This window comes from Lupinus angustifolius, unplaced genomic scaffold (genome assembly GCF_001865875.1).
Source record: "Lupinus angustifolius cultivar Tanjil unplaced genomic scaffold, LupAngTanjil_v1.0 Scaffold_2_33, whole genome shotgun sequence".
Taxonomy (NCBI): domain Eukaryota; kingdom Viridiplantae; phylum Streptophyta; class Magnoliopsida; order Fabales; family Fabaceae; genus Lupinus; species Lupinus angustifolius.
Window position 1 is genome coordinate 17,031 of NW_017716443.1, and position 25,191 is coordinate 42,221.

The 25,191-nt window shown below is 32.7% G+C and overlaps 1 protein-coding gene across 1 annotated transcript; it reads right to left on the reverse strand.

Annotated features, from left to right (window-relative positions):
- Window positions 1-6,741: 6,741 nt before the first annotated feature.
- LOC109337141 (myosin-6-like) lies at window positions 6,742-24,851 on the reverse strand. The gene is made up of 39 exons (XM_019574048.1): window positions 24,461-24,851; window positions 22,295-22,423; window positions 21,847-21,990; window positions 21,600-21,745; window positions 21,361-21,520; window positions 20,938-20,996; window positions 20,685-20,844; window positions 20,235-20,384; window positions 19,654-19,790; window positions 19,404-19,550; window positions 19,179-19,280; window positions 18,586-18,643; window positions 18,347-18,448; window positions 17,367-17,404; window positions 16,772-16,898; window positions 16,468-16,638; window positions 16,241-16,372; window positions 16,018-16,127; window positions 15,875-15,932; window positions 15,185-15,362; window positions 14,889-15,094; window positions 14,621-14,740; window positions 14,138-14,236; window positions 13,417-13,629; window positions 13,174-13,313; window positions 12,897-13,011; window positions 12,766-12,810; window positions 12,595-12,672; window positions 12,345-12,515; window positions 11,598-11,753; window positions 11,321-11,509; window positions 10,959-11,084; window positions 10,771-10,841; window positions 10,565-10,664; window positions 10,357-10,413; window positions 8,265-8,321; window positions 7,708-7,788; window positions 7,539-7,621; window positions 6,742-7,301 (listed from the first exon to the last, which is right to left on the reverse strand). Exons 1-39 carry the CDS (start codon window positions 24,461-24,463, stop codon window positions 7,187-7,189), a joined length of 4,533 nt encoding a protein of 1,510 aa, XP_019429593.1. The 5' UTR covers window positions 24,464-24,851; the 3' UTR covers window positions 6,742-7,186.
- Between the last annotated feature and the right edge of the window lie 340 nt (window positions 24,852-25,191).

A 25,191-nucleotide genomic window follows, 5' to 3' on the forward strand; every position in this document is an offset into this window, starting at 1 on the left:
AATAATGTTATGTACAATTATAAAGAAATGTATAATTATAAAATTAATAATGGTATATGATTATATTAAGTAAACTATTTTTTGGATTGGATTGAAGTTACATAGTGTAGTAGTGTTTCTTATTATTTTGTAATTTTAAGTAAATTGTCTGATTTGCTTGTTGGATTATTTTAACTAAACATAGTTTAACCTAGTTAGACTGAAATCTTCACAATCCAAAGCCATCGAACCTCTCATTTAATTAAGAGTATAAACCAAAATTATTTACAAGTTTAGTCAACAGTTAAATCAATATGTTAAATCCAATACTTATAACATTACTAAATAGTAATACAAAGAATGAGAGTGAATATAGGGGTATGGATTGCCAGCGAGGATAAAAAGTAGAATTACATGTCACCTTTAAATTATGTGCAGGTCACACCCCAACGAAATCTATAATAAATAATCAATTAGACTTACATTGATATATTATTGAATAGGATTATCTATTTGCCTGGCTCAATATAATACCAACTTTTAATACATTACTAGTTTAGTTAGACTCAACATTTTCTTACTATGAATTTAGTAATCTAAAATAATGCTAGAAAAACACTTTAGTCCACTCTCTTCAACATAATCTCTATTGTTGAATGAACTTTATATATAATTTCCGTAAGAAATTCATCCAATAATAAAGAGCGTAAGACTTTGTTAAAAGAATGTACTGCAACCATTTTTCTAAATTTATCTTAGTTTTAATGGAAAACTACATTTTCAATTCAGATAGGATGTAACTCTAAGGACATTATAAAAATTAGCAAACATAAAATCAAATTTTATGATTAAGTATAAATGTTGTAGTAAGTTATAATATACTTCTTTAGGACTTTTTATTGAATTATTTGATATGGAATCTATCATATATAAAAAAATAAATTAAATATATATAATCATTTCATGAACCTCTATTTAGTACTTAAGCTAAAATTAAATTATCCTTGTATTCCACCACTAGTGCCTTTTAAGATATTAAGTTCAAATATTTCTTCATAAATTTGGTCGGTATTATAGTCCAATAGTCAAAGATAAGTGTTCATCGTCATAAATTTTTAGACCAGCAAGTTATGCACAAGAAATTATATATATATAAGTCAATGTTACAAATAAACTGCATTTAATTTATTACATTGCACAAGTCATAACTCACATGAAAGCAACAAAGATACACCACCCAAAATAAACATGGCTATGCGAAAATTAATGTTAAATATTTTGACTAAGTTCATAGTTAATCAGAACTTTAGAAGTTGACTACAACTATTTAATTTGTTCCCTATTAATTGCATTGAAAGGGATCATATATACCATCAATTATTTTAAAACATAGAACACCGTTAACTAACAAACCAACTACCATAACGGCAAAGATAATAGGCATATTAAAAAATTAATATATTTTGGGTACAATTTAATTATACAAATTTGAAATAGCTAAGGAAGAATGGAATAGAATATGTTTAGATCATGAGCAGCCGTTTGGCAAAAGAAAAGGAAGAACGTGGCTTATGAATTAGATGCTAATCGTTATTAATTGAATCATATGAAACCACTTTGACCATATTTACATATCACAAAAATATATAACCACTATATAGAGAGTGGACTCTCTCAAGAAACACATGAAACCACATGGAATTGGAATATTTAGACTTTAAGTGAGACCTTTAATCTCATATATATAAAAAAAATTATTAGTTAAAATCCATCAAAAAAAAAAATCAGTGTAAGAATTTTTTTTACATTTACTACAATTTATAATTCATCATTCATATGATCATTAACTTCTAAACTAAAATAATATAAATGGACCATTGATAATAAGATTTAATATATATACATGCAAATTATTCACCATTAATTTATTGATCGTCATTGACTATTAAACAAAAGTAATACAAATCAATGGTAGATGATGTGCTGATATTATAAAAAATTTAATATTATCGAGGCATAAATTTTAAACTCTTAATAATATTATGGATGTGTAAAGTTTTACGTTAATAATGGATAGTTAATAAAGTTATTGTCTGATTGATTTATGTAAGAACTTACATGTGTATGGTTATAAACCATCATTAGCTATCTTGCATTTGACCAGCTAGCATTAGCATATGATATACTTCAATGTATATGTCATGTATGGATTTATAATTTTATATGCTCTCTTTTTTTATTTTTGTCATTATATATTTTTGTTGACCACACATACTATACATCTATATTTAATAACTATTTCCTATACCTTTGTGGAGGAGGTGTATATATGTTTGACTTTAATTATTCTAAGATGTGTAGTTAGCTAGACCATTCAGAATTCTCACCAAAAATGAAAAATGTGAAATCATAATTTAGGATTTTTGGTGTCAATAATTGCTAGGTTGTTATGTAAGCAACTAGCACACACAAATCGAAGTGAATAGGAATATTGGAGCAGATGCAATGCATATGGTTAATGTTTTCCATTACCTACTTTTATGCTTCAGGTTTCTTGATTAATGTGAGCTTATTAGATGAACAAGTTGGGTTTATTTGTTAAAGAAAACTTGTCATAAGTATTTGGGTGTAATTTAAATCATTTAAAGCTTATCCACCAATGGAAAATAGAACAGAAAAATGCAACTTGGCCATTAAATAATTATTTGACTTTATTAATAGATCTGCCACATTATATTAATTTCATCAACAAATGTCTATCACTGGGTAATGGAATTTAACAACAGGTAACATGCCAGTATACATAACTTGTGCATCTATCACTACTTTTTTTTAAAGTTCAAAGTAAGTTAGGTTCTAAGCTCATGAGGGTTAGGGAAGTTTTTGCGGCTCTATAAATACTTATAGAGTTATTTAAATATTATTTGTCAATGGGGTACTCAGTCAGAATTTAAATTTTAACTCTAGAACTTGTATAAAGATTTATACAAAGATAACACATCATTTTTCATTTTGAAGGCGTCAATGAAATTAAATATGAATAGTAGATGATATGGTGATGGTGTATAAACTCATATATTGTTAGTGCATACATTTTTTTCATAAATTAAGTATGCAATGTCAATATAAAACTTATACACAGTAAATATATCATATGGGTAAGAAATAACAAATCCCTTTTCAAGTAAGTGATTGTCATTTTCAACAAGGGTTGCTCACAGGAATCGAACTCTTGACCTTTTAATTTTTTATAGATCTAGTACAATCTTCTACCACTAGATCAATATCTTCTTAAGCTGAAAATATATAAAAAAATGCCTACACCATATTTTCTCATACTAAAATCCTCTTCCTTTTTTAGCTGAAATGATTTTCTCATTTGTCGCACTCTGGCCAAAATAATGATTATCAGATTCCACTTTAAAAAATTGCCACATTCACAGAAATTCCAATCATATAATTTTTTAAAGAGTTATCTAGTTTTTTATTATAACATGCGATGGACCTTTCTCAATCATTGTTCGCAGAATCCCAGTTTAGAATAATTGATGCAAGTAGCCAATCCATAATTTGATGATAAAATAAAAAGAACGATTTATCAGCCAAATAAATTTGTTAACAATGTCTACCCACTTTTCAAACTTTGATTATAAAAAGTTAAGGCCCTCCATGCATTTAGATTGAATATCACTTACCATTATTATTTTTATAGGCAAATATTAATATATTAGTATGTATTGTGTGTAAGACTGAATCTTCAATCATATTCTCTTCATTCCTTAAACTCTTCACCCGAATCATTATATCACCTTATAACTCCTGAATATCATTTATAATTATGACAAGGAATTTCATGAATATGATTCAGATTCATGATTAAGATATCATTATGCTTGGATATGGTTGATGGTAAGTTAAACATGTTGGTAAGGTCAACAACACGATTGAGATTCGTGATACCAATCTTTGGATAAAATTAGAATTAATATATCAAAGTGTCTAATTAAGCATACGTAATTGCTCTTTAGCAACTTATTACTAGGAATGACAACGGACGGATCTGGGTTAGCTTTGTACTCACTCAATCCCAAACACAAAATTCAGAATCCGAATTTGAATTTAGCGGGATTGAAAATAAAGCTATCATCTACAAACCCGACAGGAAACCCAAAAAGAATAAATGTATTCAAAGAGAGTGATTAACATTTCATTTTTCTATAGCATTTCTATTTTCTCCAATGTTATTTCACTTCTTTGTGAAGAAACACGTGCATGTAAAGTTAAATTTGAAATTAAGTAAATAGATAATAATAGATCTTCAAATTACAAATTAAATTATATTACTTCTTAGCGGGTTTAGGGTAGGGTCTTAGCTCTACCAAACTCGAACTCGAAAAATAAACCTTGGTAAAACCCAAAATCAATAACATTAGGTTTTCCCTATTAGATTTGGGTTGAGTTCGGACAGGTATCCACAAGTTTGGTTTTCTTTGCCATTCATACTTATGAGGAAATAAACTTCTCTCCCGTATTAGACTCTTATGCTTCATTTGGTTGTATAAGAGAAAGTAAAAAGAAAGAAATAGGTGAGAAAGAGACTAGAAAGAGAGAAATAGATGAGAAACAGAGTAGATTTTTGTGTTGTTTAGTTTGAAATAAAGAGAAGAGAAAGATTTATATGAAACCTCTTGAATAGAGATATGTCATCCCAAACAATATTGCAAATCTTAGCCCACAATAATGAAAACATGTTATATCAATTAAAAAATTAAATATTAATTATTTTTTTTCTATTTTTGTTTCATTATCATTGGTACATGACAAAATTTGGGATACAGTTTAGAATAATACATCATTATTCCATTTTCTCTCCAAAGTTTAAGAGAAACCAAAATTATGGGTCCCACCTAACTTTTCTTTCTCTCTTTCCATCCTCCCCTCTAAACCAAATGAGGGAAAGAGTTTATTTCTCTTCCCTCCTTTTCTTTCTTTCATCTTTTTACCCTACCAAATGGAGCATTAGTACTAGAATAAGATGAATATATACTTTTATACATTATTTATTTATTAATTAAGAAAATTAAAAAAACTTAATCCCTTAAATTTTGTTCGATACCATGTGTAATATGAGTCCAATAATCAACTCTCCACTAGTGGATAGAAGTGACGGCCCAAACTTTTGGGTAATATGTGCTTGAAAGACTAGGCTTTTAGCAAAGGTTAAATAATCAAACGAAATCATTAATATTTTTTGTAAAATATTCTTCTTCTTCCATTTTTCTTCTCTAACTATAAGTCATTTTAACGTTTCGTTTTCATTTTTATTTTCCTGAACATTTCTGCAAATTTCTTAGGTGGTTACGCCTTTGTTATCCTTGTGTTAAACCTTGGACCTCTCATCCAGGAAGAAACTTTATATAAAGATTGAGGAAAGCTTGCCCTACATAGCAAAAATTTATTGCATTTCCAACATAATATGTTAGCCCTCCAAGATAAAATTTCTATGGGTGTTTGGGAAAGATTATTTCTCATAAAAATAGCTTTTATTTGGAAGGAAAAAAATTGGTTTGCCTTCAATATGACATGTTTGAACTTTTTAGAATATAAAAGAAATGTTTTTTTATGGTCGGTGGTATTATTTAGAGAAGCTAGATACAAGTTTGAAGCTTATACAAGAAAACTTGTTTGATCATTTTAAGATCAATCACATTCTTTTATTGGCTCGGTAAAACTAATTAAATAAATATTAGTAATTTAAAGAAATAACTTCATGATATTTTTAGTTCGTATTATAGAAGTTGTTTTGTATACACACCTCAAAGGAAATGTATTACCTTAAAATCACTTTTTAACAAACACATCAAATTGATTATATTATTGTCGATTATTGAAACATTTGATCCACACATCTAAAGTTTTTTAAATTAATGATATATATTATTCCTACATAAGCCATATAGGCATATAGCTAAACAAAAAGTCACTATTCAATTGTCTTTGGTGAGTTTGTTCAGGTACTAATGTTAATCAATCAACCACTTTGATTTTATCACAGAATTAAGTTAATAAGGATATAATATTTTTCTGCAAAAAAATAATATATATATTTGGTCTTGATCACATATTTCTTATACAATATGCGTTTTATTTGGAAACATGGAAAATATATAGTTTGCCATTTGCAATATCTTCTTTTTTTAACAGAAACATTAACCAAGTTTATCAAGTCATCATATTTTCATCAAAAGATTCCAACTATACTCTTCAATTAATGTGGTGTTGAGAAAACTCAGATTTCTTGAGTCCAACTAAAATGGGTGCAATTCCAGCAGAGTTGAGGTGTTTCATCTCATGAGACAATATTTATGATAACTTCTATGTCCTACAAAATATGCCATAGCCTTATGTCATAGACTCTGTTTTTGTTTCCTAAAAATTGATATTACTTTTTAAATCATAACGGTTATGAAGTTCAAGATTGAGATTATGGAATGGATCAATCATGTGGGTAGGGTTCTTGAAACATCACATCAAGTAAAACTTTGCATTACCCATATTTCAAACTTTTGCAGCTGTAGAATTTTAGTGATATGATTCAACCACAGAATCTTTGTTCCAGAATGGTTCGCAAGATTTTCATCTCATACGGCTCCTCCTTTATATGTATAATGATAAAAAATACATAGAATCAAAAAAGATCTGCTCGTGTTTGTTGCACTTGAGCATTGAGCACTAAAAGGAAAGGAAGGAAAAGCAAGAGTCCAAACACCAGAATATGAACAACCTATTCATTATGTATGAAAGTTCATTCTTGACCTTTACACAGTAAAAAGTGGTGTGGAAAATGAACTCCCTGACCCCAAAGCAAAAATTGTAAACCTTAACTGAAATCTCCAATGGTTTTCTGACCAGAAAAGACAACAAAAATGAACATGCTAGGCAATCTCACTAATCCTAAAAATATCCCTACCTCTAATAACAATGAAGATTTTACAATTAATGCCAACAAAAGAATGAAAAAAATAACTTTACATCTGGGGCACAGCGATGCAAGGATATTGATAAACAATTTGTATGACAGCAAAACAAACAAAAAAAGAGAGAAAAATGGATTTACAAACAGGGTAATAGCAGGACCAACAATGGATTTTGTTGTCTGCTTGCTGTGACAAGACAATTATAAATGATACTAAGCTTCGTTGGCCGCCTACTCACTTAAAAATTGGAAGGCGGGATTCTCGAGAAGCTCATCGGCTGGTCTCATCTCCGCGAAATCCTTCTCTTGCAGTGATGTAGAGAGGTCATCCACGGAGAAGGGGATGCTGTAAAAGAAGCACAAGTCAGTTGGTAAACATACAACCAGTTTACATAGTAAACATTGCATAATATTATTAGTCTACCTTTTGCATTTGTTGAACACAATAAAGAAATTAAATGCATCAATTTTCCTTTATCCTTTATAATGGGAGACATGATTTCTACTCTCTTTGATTCTAAAGCACAGAATGCATTTAAGCTATTAAGGCTATACTAGTAATTCCAAAAACAAGCATTCTCACCTGGAACTATCATCCAACAAGAAAGAATCGCTCTTAGCATTGTTAGAGTCTTCAGCCATAAGTACTCTCATGCTTGAAAGGACCTGAAGGAAGATTAGAGCATGTTAATCAAGTATATGCAACTTTAATTTGCTGTTATCAGATAAAATATAATGATACAAAACCGTACATCTGAGGATACACTTCGAGTATTGTAATTAGCATCCCAGTAGAGTGTACATATTCTGTACAGCTGCTGGACACTCATGACCTGATGCAGAAGGGAGGGAAGAAAACAAAAGGAAAAAATCATGAGAAAAACGTAAAATTTGAAAGACATAGTGACAGAGAAATGAGTACATGAGAGAGAATATGCATCGGTGATGGTAGTACTACATGCAAACATAAAATTAAATCTTAATTTCCATGCTGGCAGTAGCCTCATAAACTCTCCAAGTTGATAAACAATCTATGCAATTAAATCAACTGCTACTTGCAGAAACCTATGAATTCGTAACATTTCCTTTGTAAAAAAATATAAAGAAACCACATCTGAATGCATGAACAATGCAAGAACTTATCATGTCAAAATGCATGAACAATGCAAGAACTTATCATGTCAAAATTCTGCTCTACGAAATTCAATCATGCTATTAAAAATAGTAGGCGGACACGGACATTAAAAAATTCATGACATGCATGACTGATGCAGCTGCACAGAAAGCTTGAGATGGATAAGATACTTACAGGGCATAAATCATTAATGATTTCATCATAGGAAATCCTATACTTCTGATGAATAACCTGTTTATAAAAAATGATAATAATTAAACCAATAGAACTTCATTGGATTTTGATCACTTAATACATGTACACGCACTATATATATAGAGAGAAAATAAACCTCCAATTAAGAGTAAGACGTCTTAATTGTTCTAGTATAACCATGGAAAGGTAGATGTTGCAAACCTAGATTGCCGTACAAGATGCATATTTACTAACCAACAAAAGAACCATGAAGGTTTTACATAATCCACAAAAAAGAATTGTAATTACATTATTATCTTCTATATTGGAGACTCCAACTTCCCATTATAGAGGATGGCCTTATGTTTATCTTCTAAAAATAACATACATAATGCACTAGACTGCATGGTTGTTAAGTTTAATATCAGATTGAAGTAGAAAATGATCATTGCTTTCCGAACACCTGTCTCATTGCTATTTTTGTTTTATTTTTACAACCAAGGGTATCCCCTCACCTTTTTGGATAAGGAACTAATACCTTTCGGGGTTCATGGCTACCCCTTCCAACAAGTGTCACTCCCAGGAATCAAACTCTCGGTCTTGGGGATCCAGTGGGGCCTTACACCACTAAACCAACGCCTTGTTGATATTGCTATTCTTGTTTGTAGTAATTTGTATACTTGCTAAATTCAAATAAGATCTAATGGTAATTTAATTGAGTCCCATTTTTTTCTAGAACCAATAAAAGATGCATTTTGTTATAAACATTGCATTTCCCCCAAATGAGTATAGCATCATTTAGATTTAGATGCCCTATGTCATTTTCTATAACAAAAATCAAGCCTTTATCCCACTAGGTGGGGTCGGCTAGATAAATCAAATGATGTCATAATGCTCTATCATTCATTGACAAAAAAATCTTTGTCTTTCTTAATCGTTTTGCCTATGGTTTTTCTTGGTCTTCCTCTTTCTCTAAGAATTGGACTAACATCCATTTGATCTACTCTTCTTATATGGGCTTCTACCTGTCTCCTTCACAACTTATCCAAACTATCAAAGACAAGATTATACCATCTTTTCAAAAATAGAAGCTACTCCAACTTTCCCTAATGCATTCATTTCTAATCCTATCTTGTCTAACATGTCAAACCATCCAACGCAATATTCTCATCTCTACTACATGGAGTCTATTCTCTTGCTGACATTTTACCACTCAACATTCTGTCTCACATGACATTGCAAGTCTGATAATTGTGTGATAAAACTACCCCTTAAGTTTGAGAGATACTTTTTTATAACATATGGCACATGAAGCGCTTCACCATTTCATCGAACCTGCTTGAATCCTATGGTTCGCATCTCCGTCAATTTATTCTTCATCTTGTATGATTGACCTAAGATACCTAAATCTAGTGACTTGTAGTATGATATGATCCCTAATCTTTACCTCTATAATAGGGTTTGCCCGCCTCTTGCTAAGCTTACACTAAATATTCTTTGTCTTACTTTAGCTTAGACTAAATCCAAGTTCTTCTAAGGCTTGTCTCCACATTTCTAGCTTCTCATTTAATTCTTTTCTCGAGTATCCTGCTAAGACAATATCATCTGCAAAAAACATGCATTGTGACATGGGTTCTTGGATATTCTTAGTAAGCACATTTAAGATCAATGTAAACAAATCAGGAGTCAATGTTGACTCTTGGTGTAGTCTTATGGCAATACAAAACTTATGACACCCTGTATTGTCATGCTGGTCTTGACCCCATTGCATGTATCATTGATTGTTTGGATGTAGGCAATTTGAACACCTTTCTTCTCTAGAGTTGTCCACAAAATCTGTCCAGGCATCTTATCATATGCCTTCTCAAATCAATGAAGACCATGTGCAAGCCCCTTTGGTTCCTTCAGTATCTTTCCACCAATAGTCTTAGCAAGCATATAGCCTCATGAAGTTCTCATATTTTTACATAACTATGGTCTATGGTAATTAAACACAGAACATCATGCATTGTAAACCAACATTCATGATCAAAATTATGAAGCATCAACAAGGGAAAGATAATGGTTCCATATCATCAAACAAGACACTTACCAAGAAGCCAACAGCCTGTCTTATGTGTTTAAGCTCATCCCAAGATGACCCCGCATACTGCACAAGCAATAAGGTTCATATGAATACTCGTACACCAGTTCAAAGCCATTTAGAGATAGGTCAACGACCACCTTATCTTATTACACCCTAGGAAAATATGCACCAACATGGAAACTAACATAATATAGCAATTGCAGAAATAAATTACCTCCTCCTTCGCTTGGGCGCACCACAGCTCCAATTCTGCTAAACCAGCTTTGACATATTCCCCATTGCTGAATGTGCAACAATCACGACGCAGAAGAAGACTAACAATAATTTTAAATAAAATGTTAACGTCCCAAATTTTAAGATAAAATATCATCATCGAAAGAAATTATTGCATGGTAAAGGATGTTTGCAAAAATTACTAACCTGTTGAAGAGTTGAACATTGATATATGAGAAAGTTTGAGTGAAGATCTTCTGGATGAGGATTGGAGGCACCTGAAATCCAATGTTTAATATAGTGTTTATGTAATTTTCAGAAATAGAATAAACAAGGCTAACAGGGAGGTAACTGCATAGTCCTCCTAAGTTAATAAGTCGCAAATTGTTTCTTACAAAGTTCTCTTTCAGATTACAGAGGAGGGTGTTGAGGGATTCAATTATACTCTGCCAGTGACCCATGGGAGAATCTTTACCAATGGACCGGCTAGATTTTAGAGTACCCTTTGATGTTCTTGGTGCCTGTATATCAGCAATAATACTAGCATGAGGAACAGAACAAGAAACCTAAGTGACAAAAATAGAGCCCCAGAACCCTCTTGGAAATTTCAAGTAAATATCACCTAAAGATATAGTATATAGGGATAGGCAATGAGAACTACATGGGATGTGACACATTGTATCTGACTTTACATTTCCATAATGGTTAGTTTGAACCTCACTACAATTAAACAATTGCCAATTGCATTTCAGCATACCTGGATGCATGATGAAAGCAAAGATGCTAACTCCTTCTTCAAGTTGTCCCGAAGGATGCCGTATATTTTCTCCACATAGGCTGTGAGCTGCTGCTTGAAGAGCAAAGCAGGGTATTTAGCCTCTACCTTGCGTACAACATCTAATGATGGGACATTGAGGTTGGCAGAAGAAGGGGATGAACGAAAACCCTGCAATTTAGTCACCAAATAAATTGGCGCAATGTTGTTAGTGTGGAATGGACATCAGATTACAAAGAATGTGAGAAAGAATTATTACCATAGTCATTCTTCCAAAGAGGGATGTTGGATTAGGTGGTTTTCTAACCGGGGTTGCATCAGTTGCACCACCAGATTTCAGACTTTGTTGAAGCAAAAACAATAGTGCAGACGTATTTGATAGCCAATAGGCCATAAGATCATTTTCTTCTTGATTCTAGAAAGGAAGAAGAAAAACAAGAAGTTATTTAAGATATCTAGTCCAATACTTCTCTTTATGTCAGCATAAAAAGCACAAAAAATGCAGAATATCACCTGAAAATGATGACCAGATCATTCAACAGCACAGTAACCACAAAAATTCATTTCTCAACAAACAATCATACAAATGAGTTTATAAAATCTCAAAACAAGAATGCAGAGATAACTAACAATTAAACCAGGAAGCTGGCTAGTGGAAACAGCAGCACTCCAACTTACATACATATTACATCAAACACTAATAATTTCAAATACAAAACATATCCAAAAAAGATTTGAGATAAACACACTCCTAATATAGCAACTATTAACCAATAATGAACATAAAATTTCATTAGACAACATACTCAATATTTTAGAATATACTACATGAAAATAGTAGGGAATTATGGCATGGAGTGCACAAGGATTGATCTCCTTCCGACCAGGTCATATAGAGACTCCGATACGATGTCAAAGATACTACTAGCCTAAAAGCTTAAGCTATTAGGTGAAAGCTCTACTTATTTTATACAATTAGCAAAAGTTATAAATAAAAAAGAATCACCTCAATTGCAGAACCAATTATCTGGATAAGGCGATCAAATACACTTGTTCTTTCAGCTTCAAATGATTTCCATTGGAGAAGACATTTATAAATGGTAAATGCAGCAACAGGTTTTCCATGATGGAAGCCAATGTTTTTCTTAACACAGTTGACAAGTGCATCAACATTCTCCTACAGTGAAAGAAAAGTTACAAATAGTGTACGTATTTGAAAGAACTGAAACATAAAATGTCAAATTTTAAGCACACACATGTTGACGTTCAATGTAGGATCTCCTCAATTTGCTATCAGATTCTGTTTCAAACTTTTTCACAGGTGTAACAAACTCCTGCAAAGGCAACTCATATTAGACTCCACTGAACATAAAAGCTTGCATATTTTGGAAAGAAAAAGATATAAAAAATAGAAAGCAAATTCTTACCACAGCTTTCTGCTCTTTGGCCGCATGATGGCCATTTTCCAACTTCTGCAGAGAAAAATATCAATATTCCAAAAGCTTCACACTTACATATAGAAACTAGGGACCTATGCACTTTAGCAAGCACAATTTACCTCTGATACATGTGTAGAAAGATGTTGCGACATTGTTTTCACGGATGAATCAAGCAGAGATTGTTGCCGAAGAACCTGGTTTTCAGATTCAATATCTGAAAATTTCTCTTCAAGCCTATCAGTACCAGTTAAATAAAAAAAGGTCATGATTTGCAGATCTTGTAACTAAAAAGAGACTGTATGTATGATTCCTGTTTTCAGACTAGAGACAAGCAATATTTCAAATGATATGAATTAAATGTGGTAGATACCAACAAAAAATAATCATCAGCAAAACCTTTGCATAGCAGTCTTCAACTGGATTATTTTTGTTTCAGCATCCAAAGCTTGCTTCAACCTTTCTTCACTACTTTTGCTTGCCTCTTCAAACTTTTTTTCTGTTTCATCAATTTTCTTTTCAAGTGAAGTCACCAAGGTCTACAGTGGAACCAGGAAGCACCAGATTAGTAGCAAGAAATGACAGCCTATTTTTCATAAATCGTAACTCGAGAAGAGATGCCTATGCTGAAAACCACCTCACCTTGAGTTTCTCATTTTCACTAGTAAGCTTCTCCAACAAAGCATTGTCAACAACAGGAACTTCCTGTATGACAGGGATTCTCTCTGCTTCTCTTTTTGCAGCCTCACACTCCTTTTGAAGCAGTACCTTAGTTTCTTTAAACTGAAGTTGCATCTCCTGCAAAGCAGACTGTAATCTTTGGTTTTCTTGTGATTTTAGTACTTCCATGTCAACCTACATTTATTATTGGAGATATAAGGAGCGTTGCAAGGAAATAAATTTCATAATGACTTTCTTTAATCCTTATCAACAAAGAACTGACAAAAATAAATTCCCCCCAAATAAGGAGACCAGTAGAAGTCCTAGTAATGAGTATATCAAATGGAGGTTAATCCAATTCCTAGAGGAAGAGAGATGCCAATAAAAACTATAGGCAAAATGATTAGAAAAGATTTAGAAATCAATATTTTGTCAATGAACATGATTCATGATAGATCATTATAGTATCTATCGATCCATATAGCCGATCTGACCTAGTGGAATTAAGGTTTGGTTGTTGTACACAAATCATGTTTAGTCCAGTAACTAAGGTTTCTAAAAATAAGTATGGCTACATGCTAACAGATTGTAATACAATATTTAATTCGTTAATCGGTGTGTTTAACATAATGCTGAGAATCGATCACTTGACTACAGTGAAATATTATCAGTAAGCAGTAGCATTGACAGAATAATCATTTACCCTCATGCGTTTTTCCAGCTGCAACCTCAATGTGAGGTCTTCAACTTGCTTTTCTAGCTTATTTTTGGCAGCTTGGAGAGCTCCAGTTTCTTTTGCAGCCTGAAATTAAAATTAAAAAATTCTTAATCGCTGAATAACAGAATAAAGATAGGTCATTAGCTAGCAATGATAACAGTGTATGCAAAGAGGAACCTCACACATTTCCAACAAATAAGGCACTGTTACGTATCCAGATTTGGCAGATTTTCCTTTTGACAATGTACACAAAGTGGTCAAAAGTTTTGCCTATACTTGCTATTTCAAAAACTGGTTTAAAGGGATTCTGCCATTTAACATCAATTTCAATAGACTTACTGATTTTTGAATTCTAAACTCACAGTAGATAACCATTATCTTGAGTTACTCAATGTTAATGGTTATAACTTTACAACATTACTCAAAGTTACAACATGGGTTCAAATAATATGGGAGGGAAGGAGGTACCATCTTCAGCTTTCGTAATTCTCGCCGAGCAACTTTTCCTCTCCATAAACTTTGTGTTGTAGTTGCCGCCTTCTTTAAGTCATTAAAATGATGATGTGCCAAGTATTTCCGGCAGTGGCTCTGCAATTACAAAATAATCAGAGTTGCAAGGATAAACTAACAAAGAATAAAAAATAAAGCAATGCTCCACCTCAATTATTTTGTAGAGGATATATCTATAAATATTTTAAGATGACTTATAGTGATTGATTTTCAAAAGATTCTCTACCTGAATGACAATAGCTGCATTTGTCTGCTTCCTAAAGCGTAATTCAGAGCGAGCGGTCATCCCTCGGATGCCAGTCTGAATAGAAATGGAAGAGCTATACAATTCAGTGTATGCCTTCCTAGCAATATGCATGCGGAAATACCTCTGAATCATCAGACTAGAAGCCTCCCGCCGCAATCCCTCATAAACTTTTCGAGCAAGATGTCCTGCAATGAGCATAAAAAATCAGGACACTTAACAAATTTAATTTTCTCCCACAACTTGTGAGCAAATATTTCAAGAAAACTAGCATAGACCTCTGCATGTAGCTTGAATCTGTCTAGCAGACAAACGAAGCAAGACAAAACTTCTTTGAGCCAAATATGAACGGAATTTCCTCTGAATAACGCTTGCTGACTTTCCTAAGATCTCACTTCTTCGTGTATCTAGTTCTGCCATTTGACCAGCTCGGAGAAACACCTTTGTTTTACCAATCTGCAGCAATAAAGAGAACCAGTAAAATTAAGTCTCGAGAAAAGCAAAGTACATTATTGTATGGCATGTCTGCAGTTACCTAATGTAACAGTAAAACATTCATTGTAGCAAGCACAGATGGGCATAAATAGCCATTTTAGTTCATCACACACTTGACATAAACATAAAATAGTGCCCATTCCTAAACCTAAACAATATTTTCAAGTTTTACTGCCCACCAGAAACTCCAAAGTGGTAATAGCATAAGCCAAAAGTAACCATTATGTTATGAATTCCCAATAAGTAAAACCTTATAGGAGATTAGAATAATATAGCTGGGGAATTTTGCCAATAAAAAGGTCAATGAGGATTTCTGAGTACATATACAGTACTTTTGTTATCCAAGTGGTTCTTATTTAATAGATTTAAAATGGTATGCCCCATCTCCAAGACAATTATCCCAAGCTCCATTTATCAAACTCAAATAATAACAAAATAATATCTCAGAATAAGGATCTCATGGTAATAGTTACCTGATAGCCTTTAAGTCCAACATTCTCCAGAAGCCTCTTACAAGCCACCTCATCAGATCTAACATAATAAAAACATGAAATCAATAAGATTTTTAAAATCATAACCTAACAGGACTGACAATGAAGATTTACAACTTAGATACCTTCCAACCAAAGCCTCAGATGCAAGAAGCCCAAACCGATCAACAAATTCATCAAAGGTTTTTCTAGTCGGATATCCAGCACAGCTTATCCTAATTGCCTCCATGACACCCTATAATCAAAGCATACTATGCAATAAGCATAAACTCACATGACAACAGGTTAAACTTCAATTGGAGCACTAAATTTGGTTCAGAACTAGAACAAAAGTGCTAGAAGTCTTACCCCACAACGCAGTTGCTGCAAAACATTTTTATTCTCAAAAATTCCTGGCTTGAGAAGATTATTGGGTTTTACACAACGAATGTAGTGTGGCTCAGTGGAACTGAGAGTTTCAAGTAGTGATATCAACTGTTGCTGCAAGACATATGAACAAGAATTTCAAAATTCAAAACCATACAGGTTAAGCAAGAAAACCATTTGTCTTTAAAAAAGAGGTTAAAAGCACCAACCTTAAATCGGGTACCTATTGAAGAGAACTTTGATTGTTTGGATGATTCTTCAGGTGAGGGGAGAAACAAACCCGAAACGAAGGGACATTTGGAAGCATAAAGAAGAGCTTGGTGTTCTGCAACAACATAATCTTTGTTCTTGTCCAGGAACAATTCAGTTTGATAAGTGACCTAAAGTTGACACAGATTAGCCATGTGTTTTCCAAAGTAGAAATAAATCACCTCTAGCATATCGGTCCTCTATTATACCATGTATATATCCCATTATTATATATCTAAAAAAGTGTTAACTATCCCAACTTACATCACCAGCATAATGGCAAATTGTGAAGTCACTACGTGCCAATTTGGGTTTGCTGAACCTTTTATGGTTTTTGAATGTCTGATACAGCTTTTGGGCAAAAGTTTCATGTGTCGATCTAGGAAACATACTGCAAAATACATAAATATAAAGCTATTTCAGCATAGACAAAAATAGAGATCACCTATATGACATGGAGCAAGCGACATGATAATTTCCTCGTGTAAAAGATGTCTGTAGACAAACATTTTAAATCTAAATCCTTCTTAATGGCTTCTCCTATAGTAGCTACCCTCGATCTGAACTACTTTGAGGCTTCTACAGATCTTCACTCTTCATACATACATGCCCAAACCAAGTAAGTTGAGATTCTACCATTTTTCTACAATCGGTGCTACCTCGACTATCTCTCTAATGCATTCATCCCTCTAATCTTATGTTGTCTAGTGTGTCCTCTCATCCAATGCAATATTCTCATATGAGTTTATTCCTTTTTAGCTTTTTACTGCCCAACTAAAATGAATGAACTAAGCCATAAATGCTGGGATACTAAGACTCCTAATACCAATTCAAAGGTGCCAGTATAAAGTATACTTACCATGCCTCATCGAGAAGAGCAATAATGCCACCAGGTTTCTGAAAATAAATACATAAAAAATAATAAACAATAACTTCACTAATAACAAACACAATAATATTACCAGCCTGCAAAAATTACTGTAAAGCAATATAAACACTTCGGCAATGTACATTAATTTGCCTACTCTACATTGAAGGTATCATGCTTTCCTTTTCCCCATTTTTATTCAACCTGCTATCACAAACACAACCTAGTCTTCCAATCTTTAATAGACATAAATTGGCAACTCTCACATTGTCATAATTAACCCATAAACAGAAATGAATCTGATCCAATTATGTCTCTCATTTGGCATCAGGTAAGTATTAGCAGCTTTGAATTCATCACATAAACCATATCAACTGTGATTCTCAAAAACTCTCACTCCATTTTATACATGCATGAGAACAGAAAGTGAGATAAATAGGTTTAACTACCCTGTTAGACCAGTTCTGGAAACATGGAAACAAGGTATAGAGGAAGCATTTAATTACTATGTATTGGTCTATTGCTGTTAGGCATGTTAAATATCCTTACCATATGAACATGAAAATTGTTTTTTGGCATAAGGTAACCTGATCACTTATCATTGAGGAGAATATTACAGCAATGAGAACTTTGAGCTTCAAAATGGATTTGAATGACAGTCCAAAATGAAATGAAATCTTATTCGTTCAGGATTCTAATGAGCATTTCTAACAATTGATGCATGATATGCATGCTCAACTTGTTATTAATATGGCAAAGGGAACCTTGGTTAGTAGGTAGCAATGTAAAATTTTAAAACTCCTCTTTCCTCAATACTAAGATATTATTGTTAGTGGCTACCAAGTTTATGACCATCACCTTTCACCTTTAAAGCATAATTTTAATGGGAATGAACATCTAATACAAAAGACAAGAGTATGGTACAAGAGACAACCAATCAACAAAATGATTGTGGGATTAGAAAGAAAAACCTTTTCAATGAGATCAAGGATATCTTGATTGTCAACAAATTCAATGTAACTCCAATCAATCTCCTCTTTTTTGTATTCTTCTTGCTCCATTTTGAAAACATGCTGCAGGACAAACATTTGATCATTACAAGAACACGCATAGAATGAGAAGAAATATGCACCTTACGTCTGTGTTTCAAATATACATGAAAAAGATGCCAGTGAGCAAGAAAAATATAATCTCCCTTTAACAAACAAACCTGATTAAAGTGCTGCTGAAGCTTCTCATTGGTCAAATTAATACAGAATTGTTCAAAACTGCAAAGTATATAGAACCATTACTGAGTAATGAAAAGGCATTAAATCTCCTCAAAAATTACTTTACTCTGAAATTGGTTTGCTAAAAAATAAAGGACAGCATATCACAAAAAATGAAAATTTTGTACTTTGATTCTTAAACTACTCTAAGTAATGGGCAAAAGGAAACTCAAAGGACAGCACAAAACTCTTAATTTTTGTTAAACACAAAACCAGGTCATGAAATTGTCCACCACACTAAAAAAGACTAAAATGCATCAAAGACATCCATTATGTTTGGAAATTTTGAAGGGGATAAAGTGGTCTGGCATGGAGTAGATTAGAAAGGTAAAAGAATACCACTCAATTGCCAGGAAGCTTTAATGAGGGCATGGTGGAAAGCACCTCTACAACGTTTGGAATTCACAATGGTAATTAAATGAGTGGCATGGAAACAAATTTAATCTCGCTACTACTCTTAAGGTCTTTCCTGGTTGTTCACTTTAACAGATCAACACATGTTAAGTACAGAACAAAAGGAGTACCAGTATCACACCTGTTAGTATTGAAACTCTCAAAACCATAAATATCCAGCACACCAATTAAGGACTTTGACTCAGGGTCTTGACCAATTGAACTATTAATTTTATCCACCAGCCTGCAGATTGAGATGATAGAAAATTATATTAAGCAGAGCTTGGAGTAAATTGACCAAACTTGTCAGCAATCCTATCTGAGGTTCAAACTAATATTTCTTCAAGTAATCTGATCACATGCTTACCAGTCAAACAACCGTGTGTACACAATCTTAGCCAAAGCATCTCGGCTTAGAGCAGCAGCATCTGGATCCAGACATTTTGTAATAGTTTCATCACGAGTAACAATTACACGTTTGCAAAGAGAATCTTCAAGTGCTTTTGCATCACACCTGAATATAAATTGTGAACCAAGGATTTTCACAGGAAGCAGATAATAAATGCAAACCATACACAGTATATTTTAACTGATGCAAGCCTGCAACATTTGCTTACATGAAAAGTTCAGCAGCAGTTTGTAGGTGGAATCGAGATTTTTCATCTTTGGTCATAGATGAGTCAGTTTCAATCCCTTTTGTAAATTCAACATTGCCAAGGTGCAAAATTGCAGCAACCACTCGAAATATTGCTTCCTGGAAATTGATGGGGAAATGGAAAAGGAAAATTGAAACTTAGTTTTTTCATAATAAATAGAATATGTATTCTTTAGATGAGAACAGAATATTTCAATAGAGAGGATAATACATCTTCACAAAAAATCAAAAACAAACAGCTAAAACTAGGAGATAGAGCTATGCAACAATGCATGTGAATTCCTCTATATGCCTACAAAATAAACCCCACAAAAAAAGCTAATGGGCTGAGAACCAAAGAGATGACAAAAGAGAAACCCTATCTCAAACAAAATCTAGTCAAGAAAGAATCATTAAAGATTCTACCATTCCTTTCCAACAATGTATACCAAAGAACAGAAAAGCCGGACCATTGCTAGATAGCTTTGGCCTCTTTATGAGAACTGAAACCTCTAAATCTACTAAGAATAAAAGAGCGATATTAAAGAACTCTCAATAAAAGACCTGTTCCTCAGAACTTATTCCAACAACGTTCATTGCTCTCCTTGTATCATGATATTCTTTAGACTCATCAAGCCCTTCCAACTCAAAGCAATTTGATTGATTCAAATAATGAAATGTTCTTGGGTTTCCTAATTTGTACTTCTGAACATCCTGCCAAAAAATATAGATAAAAAGGTCAAGAAAAATGAAGAAAGTAGTATCAAAATAAGTTAAGCAAAACTTGCAGATAACAATTTCACCAGCATACAGGCATTATATTCACAAACTCTTATTTCTAATTTCTACCAAACCACACTCTGTAGGCCCACTGTCAAATACTTTACTCTGACGGTAAGTTACTCAAATTTATAATTCAATCATAGGCATAAAGAAATGCTCTATATTCACAAGTTGATTCTTTCTAATTCTTTGTCAATATATTTGGATTCAGAATAAAAGAAAACACATTACCTCCGGAGGTGCAGCACAGAGCATATAGAAACAGTGATAATTCCTCTCTGGATCTGACAACTGGCAAACACGTGATCTTTCCAACAGATAAGTTCTGATAGCAGCTCCTGAAATTCTTCCTTTTTGGTCAAACTGGATCTCCACAAACTTTCCAAAACGACTGCAAAAATCATGAAAAATAATAGTAAAAATAAGACAGGACCATAAAATTTAAAATATAACACAAGCAAAAAAACTTTATACAGCTTCGCACCTTGAATTATTGTTTCTAACGGTCTTTGCATTGCCAAAGGCTTCCAGAACGGGATTGGACTGGAGATAAAAGGGCCAAAAAATAAGGTCATTTTAAGTGTGTATAAGATAATGTTTGAATAAAACTAGATACCAACATAGGTTTAAACTAAATAAATAAATTTATAGAAGCCAATCAGCTTGCTAAAAGTATAGAGGGTAATTGGTGTGTTATCTGTTTTTATTTTCAGTTGATATGTTTTCATTCCTAATATAAAAATATTGTCCTGTTTTTAACATTGTTCTCACCATTTTCTTCACAAATGTTAAAAACACGAAACAGATTAGTATTTTTGTAATTGTTAATGAAAACATATAACTGAAAATAAAACAGAAAACAAACCAAACACAGCCCCCAAATTTTGTAAAGGTCTAATTCTCTCACCTCTAGGACTTTCTGCTCAACAGTTCTACCTTCACCGACAGTAGATCTACCTCCCATGTAAGCAAGATATTGCATGAGTAACTTCGTGCTTTCTGTTTTACCAGCTCCACTTTCACCACTAACCAATATTGACTGGCTGACTCCTTCACTAATCATAAGCCTAAATCCAAAATTATTTTATATGATCAGACTAGTAAACTAATCACATGAAGTATTTACGTTAAAGATATGAAAATCACCTATATGCAGCATCAGCGACAGCAAAAGGATGTGGACTTAGCTCACCAAAACCTGCTCCTTTATATTGTGCCATCATATGGCTATTGTATAAGTGAGGAAGCCTGATGAAAGGGTTCACAGCAATCAATATACTCCCTGTGTAAGTCTGGAAACAAAACATTGGTATAAGCTCACGTCAAGGAAGTATAAAACCATAGAAGACACAAAGGAGACAATACTTGGTGAGTTGGAATGTGAAATACATACATAAATTTCATTGATATCATATCTTGATCTCAGATTATATAGGACACCAGGTTCATGTAAATAAGCAAGTTTTGTCATATCATCCACTCCACATGGTGGGGCTTCAGTATCCTTGTGATAAACACTGGAAGCTTTAACAACGACCTGCAAATTTCAAGAACAAAAAAATAAGGAGGTAGCAAGGATGCACAATTTAAAACATCAGATAGTTTCAAGTTGAGTTAATTTCAAAATTTTATATAGTATCTAGTACATCAAATAAACTAAATACATACTGCAAGCATTAAGCCCACACTATATTCATTATGCTATCCTTAAAAGATTGAAACTAGGCAATCATGTTTAAGAATTTAAAGTATTCAAAACATAATTAGTAGATTTAAATCACAAGAAAATGCATTTGAGAAGAAATGGATTGATTTTTTTTAAATATTAAAAGCATACTCACCGTCTTGCCTGAAGTGCAAAGGACTTTGATTTTATCTCCATTAACCTCCAAAACTTCACCATCTATCCAAGCTACATCAGAATCCTCCACCCAAACCTGGGACCCAACTATGGGATTGGCAACAGCAGCCTACAGTGCAGTGTGTCACAACTTAAATACACCAATAGAATTCATTACCTCTCTAAAAAATGTATGCATAATCACGCAACTAGAGTGAAATTCGTTAACAAAAAGAAAAAGGTAAAGTCGCGTTCTCCTCAGACTAGCTTTATATTTTGTTATCTATATTTATATTTTGTTGTACAGTATGGTTATCCTCAGACTAGCTTTAGTGTCAACCAAGACTAAGCATTTCCTCATATATGTACTAGAAAAGCAATTGAATAAAATTTCTTTTTCTACAAAAGAGTGTTGTACTTTAAATAACCTAACAAGATAGGCTCAGGTAGGAAGTAGTAATTCCCATAATTTTCTGTGGTTGAAAGCATTCAATGTACACTGCATAATCAGAAAATGGTCCAATGCTGTATGGAACATGTTTGAAAAAGATAGTTGGAGTTCTACAGAAATAACCTATCATAAAATGGCATCTACTGGAATTTTTAACTATCAATCTCATTAATGTAAAACAGTTTATTCAATGGAGGAAGAAACTCAAAACTCTACCATAAAATATCATCTATTGAAATTCACAACTATCAATCTCATTACTATAGAATAAAAATATTAATGAAGGGAGCAACCGAATGTCTGCCTGTTTAAATTTTCCTTAACTTATGGCTATGGTATGAAAAGGTAGATGACAACAAGAATTAGAAAACAGCATATGAAAGCATCTAGTAGTAGGTCAAAGCTGGTAACTATGGTGTAAAAAAGAAATAAGTTAAATAGGCTCCACCCAAGTTAGCATTTCATAGAAGTAAGTGAAATATGTTCCAACCAAGCTAGCATTTCATAGACTAATCAAGCTTCAGAGAAAAAAGCAGGCAACAGTAATTTTCCATTTTGGTCCTCCAAAGATATGAATCATAACACAATAGTCCTCCATTAATCATAAAAGTCAAAATGAGTCCATCAATGATAATTGAATACCAATCATCACTTTTACCCTTTTAGGAGACAGTTTGATAACGCTGGTGTGAAATCACTTAACCGGACCAGTTTCATGTATTGATACATGGGGGTCCAACTTAATGATATGTATATCTTTGGAGGACCAAATTACACATTTACTCTAAGTAATATTAACCTAAAGAAAAAATCCAACATAGTAATGGAAATATTCAAAGACAAATATCACCCAAAAAATAAAATAAAATAAAAATGAAAATTTCTGACAAAGAGGGAATCATTAAGCAATTAAGTGCCACATATAGCCTAACAAGCATGGGAGAGAAGGACTAAAGTTGTCCTCCAAAATGCACATATACCCTATGCATAGGATACTTTTAAGTTCAGCACCAGCATTTTCGAAAAGCTAGACCTAACCTCTTTGATTAAGCTTATGGTCTAAAATATAAAAACACTGCTTAATGCTTAACATTGAACCCAAATCAAAAGCCAGAAGTAAAAAATTTATTTACCCTTTTTTTATTAATGAAAGAAGAAGTAAATTTCTATATACTTCAATCATTGAAAATCCATCAAAATCAATGACTGATACAACAACATAATCGAAACACATTCACAAAATTGTAAACTGGGGTACATGCAGCCTAAGGTTCCCATTTCAATCAACGAGCCTACAAAGGCAACCATCAGAACCCTTAAGACAGTACAATTAAATCAAATGTTCCCATAAAAAGTATATAAATGAAAAATCAGGCAAACCAGCAAATTAATAGGGATCTTCCCAAACAGATATCATGCCCACATAGCTGGAAATTCGACATTGATGCTTCTCCAAAAATAAAATCTTAGTCAATAAAAAAGAAACAATATCCTCAAAAATCAGATTTCTACAATGCAGCTTAGTAATAACAAATCTAATCAACTATGAACTAAACCACAGAGAATAGATCCAAATTCAGCTTCTACATCATACAACAAAATAAATAAAAACCAAAAACACGGAAATCCCAAACAAAGTGAAATTTCAAGTCACCGCTACGAGACTTCAAATTGACTCAACCGTGAACAAAAAAAGCGAGAAATGAAAATGAGTACCATATTGTGTTAAATTAATCGCTCTGGTTCCGGATCTAGCTCGAACAGGTGCTACTCCAATCGAAGAAACAAAGGATCTTTGGATTGAAACAAACAATTCAAAATGACGGTGAAACAAATTAAATATGTGTATGTAACTATCTACCAACTCAAAACTATAATCTATATATACTAATAGTGATGGAGATTGATTTGAAGAAAAAGCTGCTTAAAATCCCTTCTTAAACACTTGAACTTTTGAGGAAGAGATTTTAAGTCTTTCGTTTTCTTCTTCTTTTCTCTATATATGCTTTCTCTGTTTTTCTTTTTTTCTTCTTCAGTAGCTTTTGAAGAAGTGATTTTTCTTTCTCTCTCTTTCTTTCTTCCAACTTATTTCTCTCTTTATCTAATGACGTGTTATTAGAGTAAATTATCAAGTGCTTAAATTAATGTGAACGCAAAAAATGGTGTTTTAACAAAGATGGGTTAAAACGTAACTTGTGTGTTTGAAATTACTGTATTGCCCCTTTACTTTTGGTATAAAACTATAGATTGCTGCTGTTTAAAATATTATACTCAGGCATATTCGAAATTCACGGGTAAGAATCTTCAAAATATCAAATTTTAAAAACAATATATGTGTGTGAAAATAATATTAGTGTGATTTGGACTAATATTAATATTAGTATTTTATTAATTAAATAATATTAAGATTAAGATTATATAATTCCCAAATAATCTGAACACTAGAA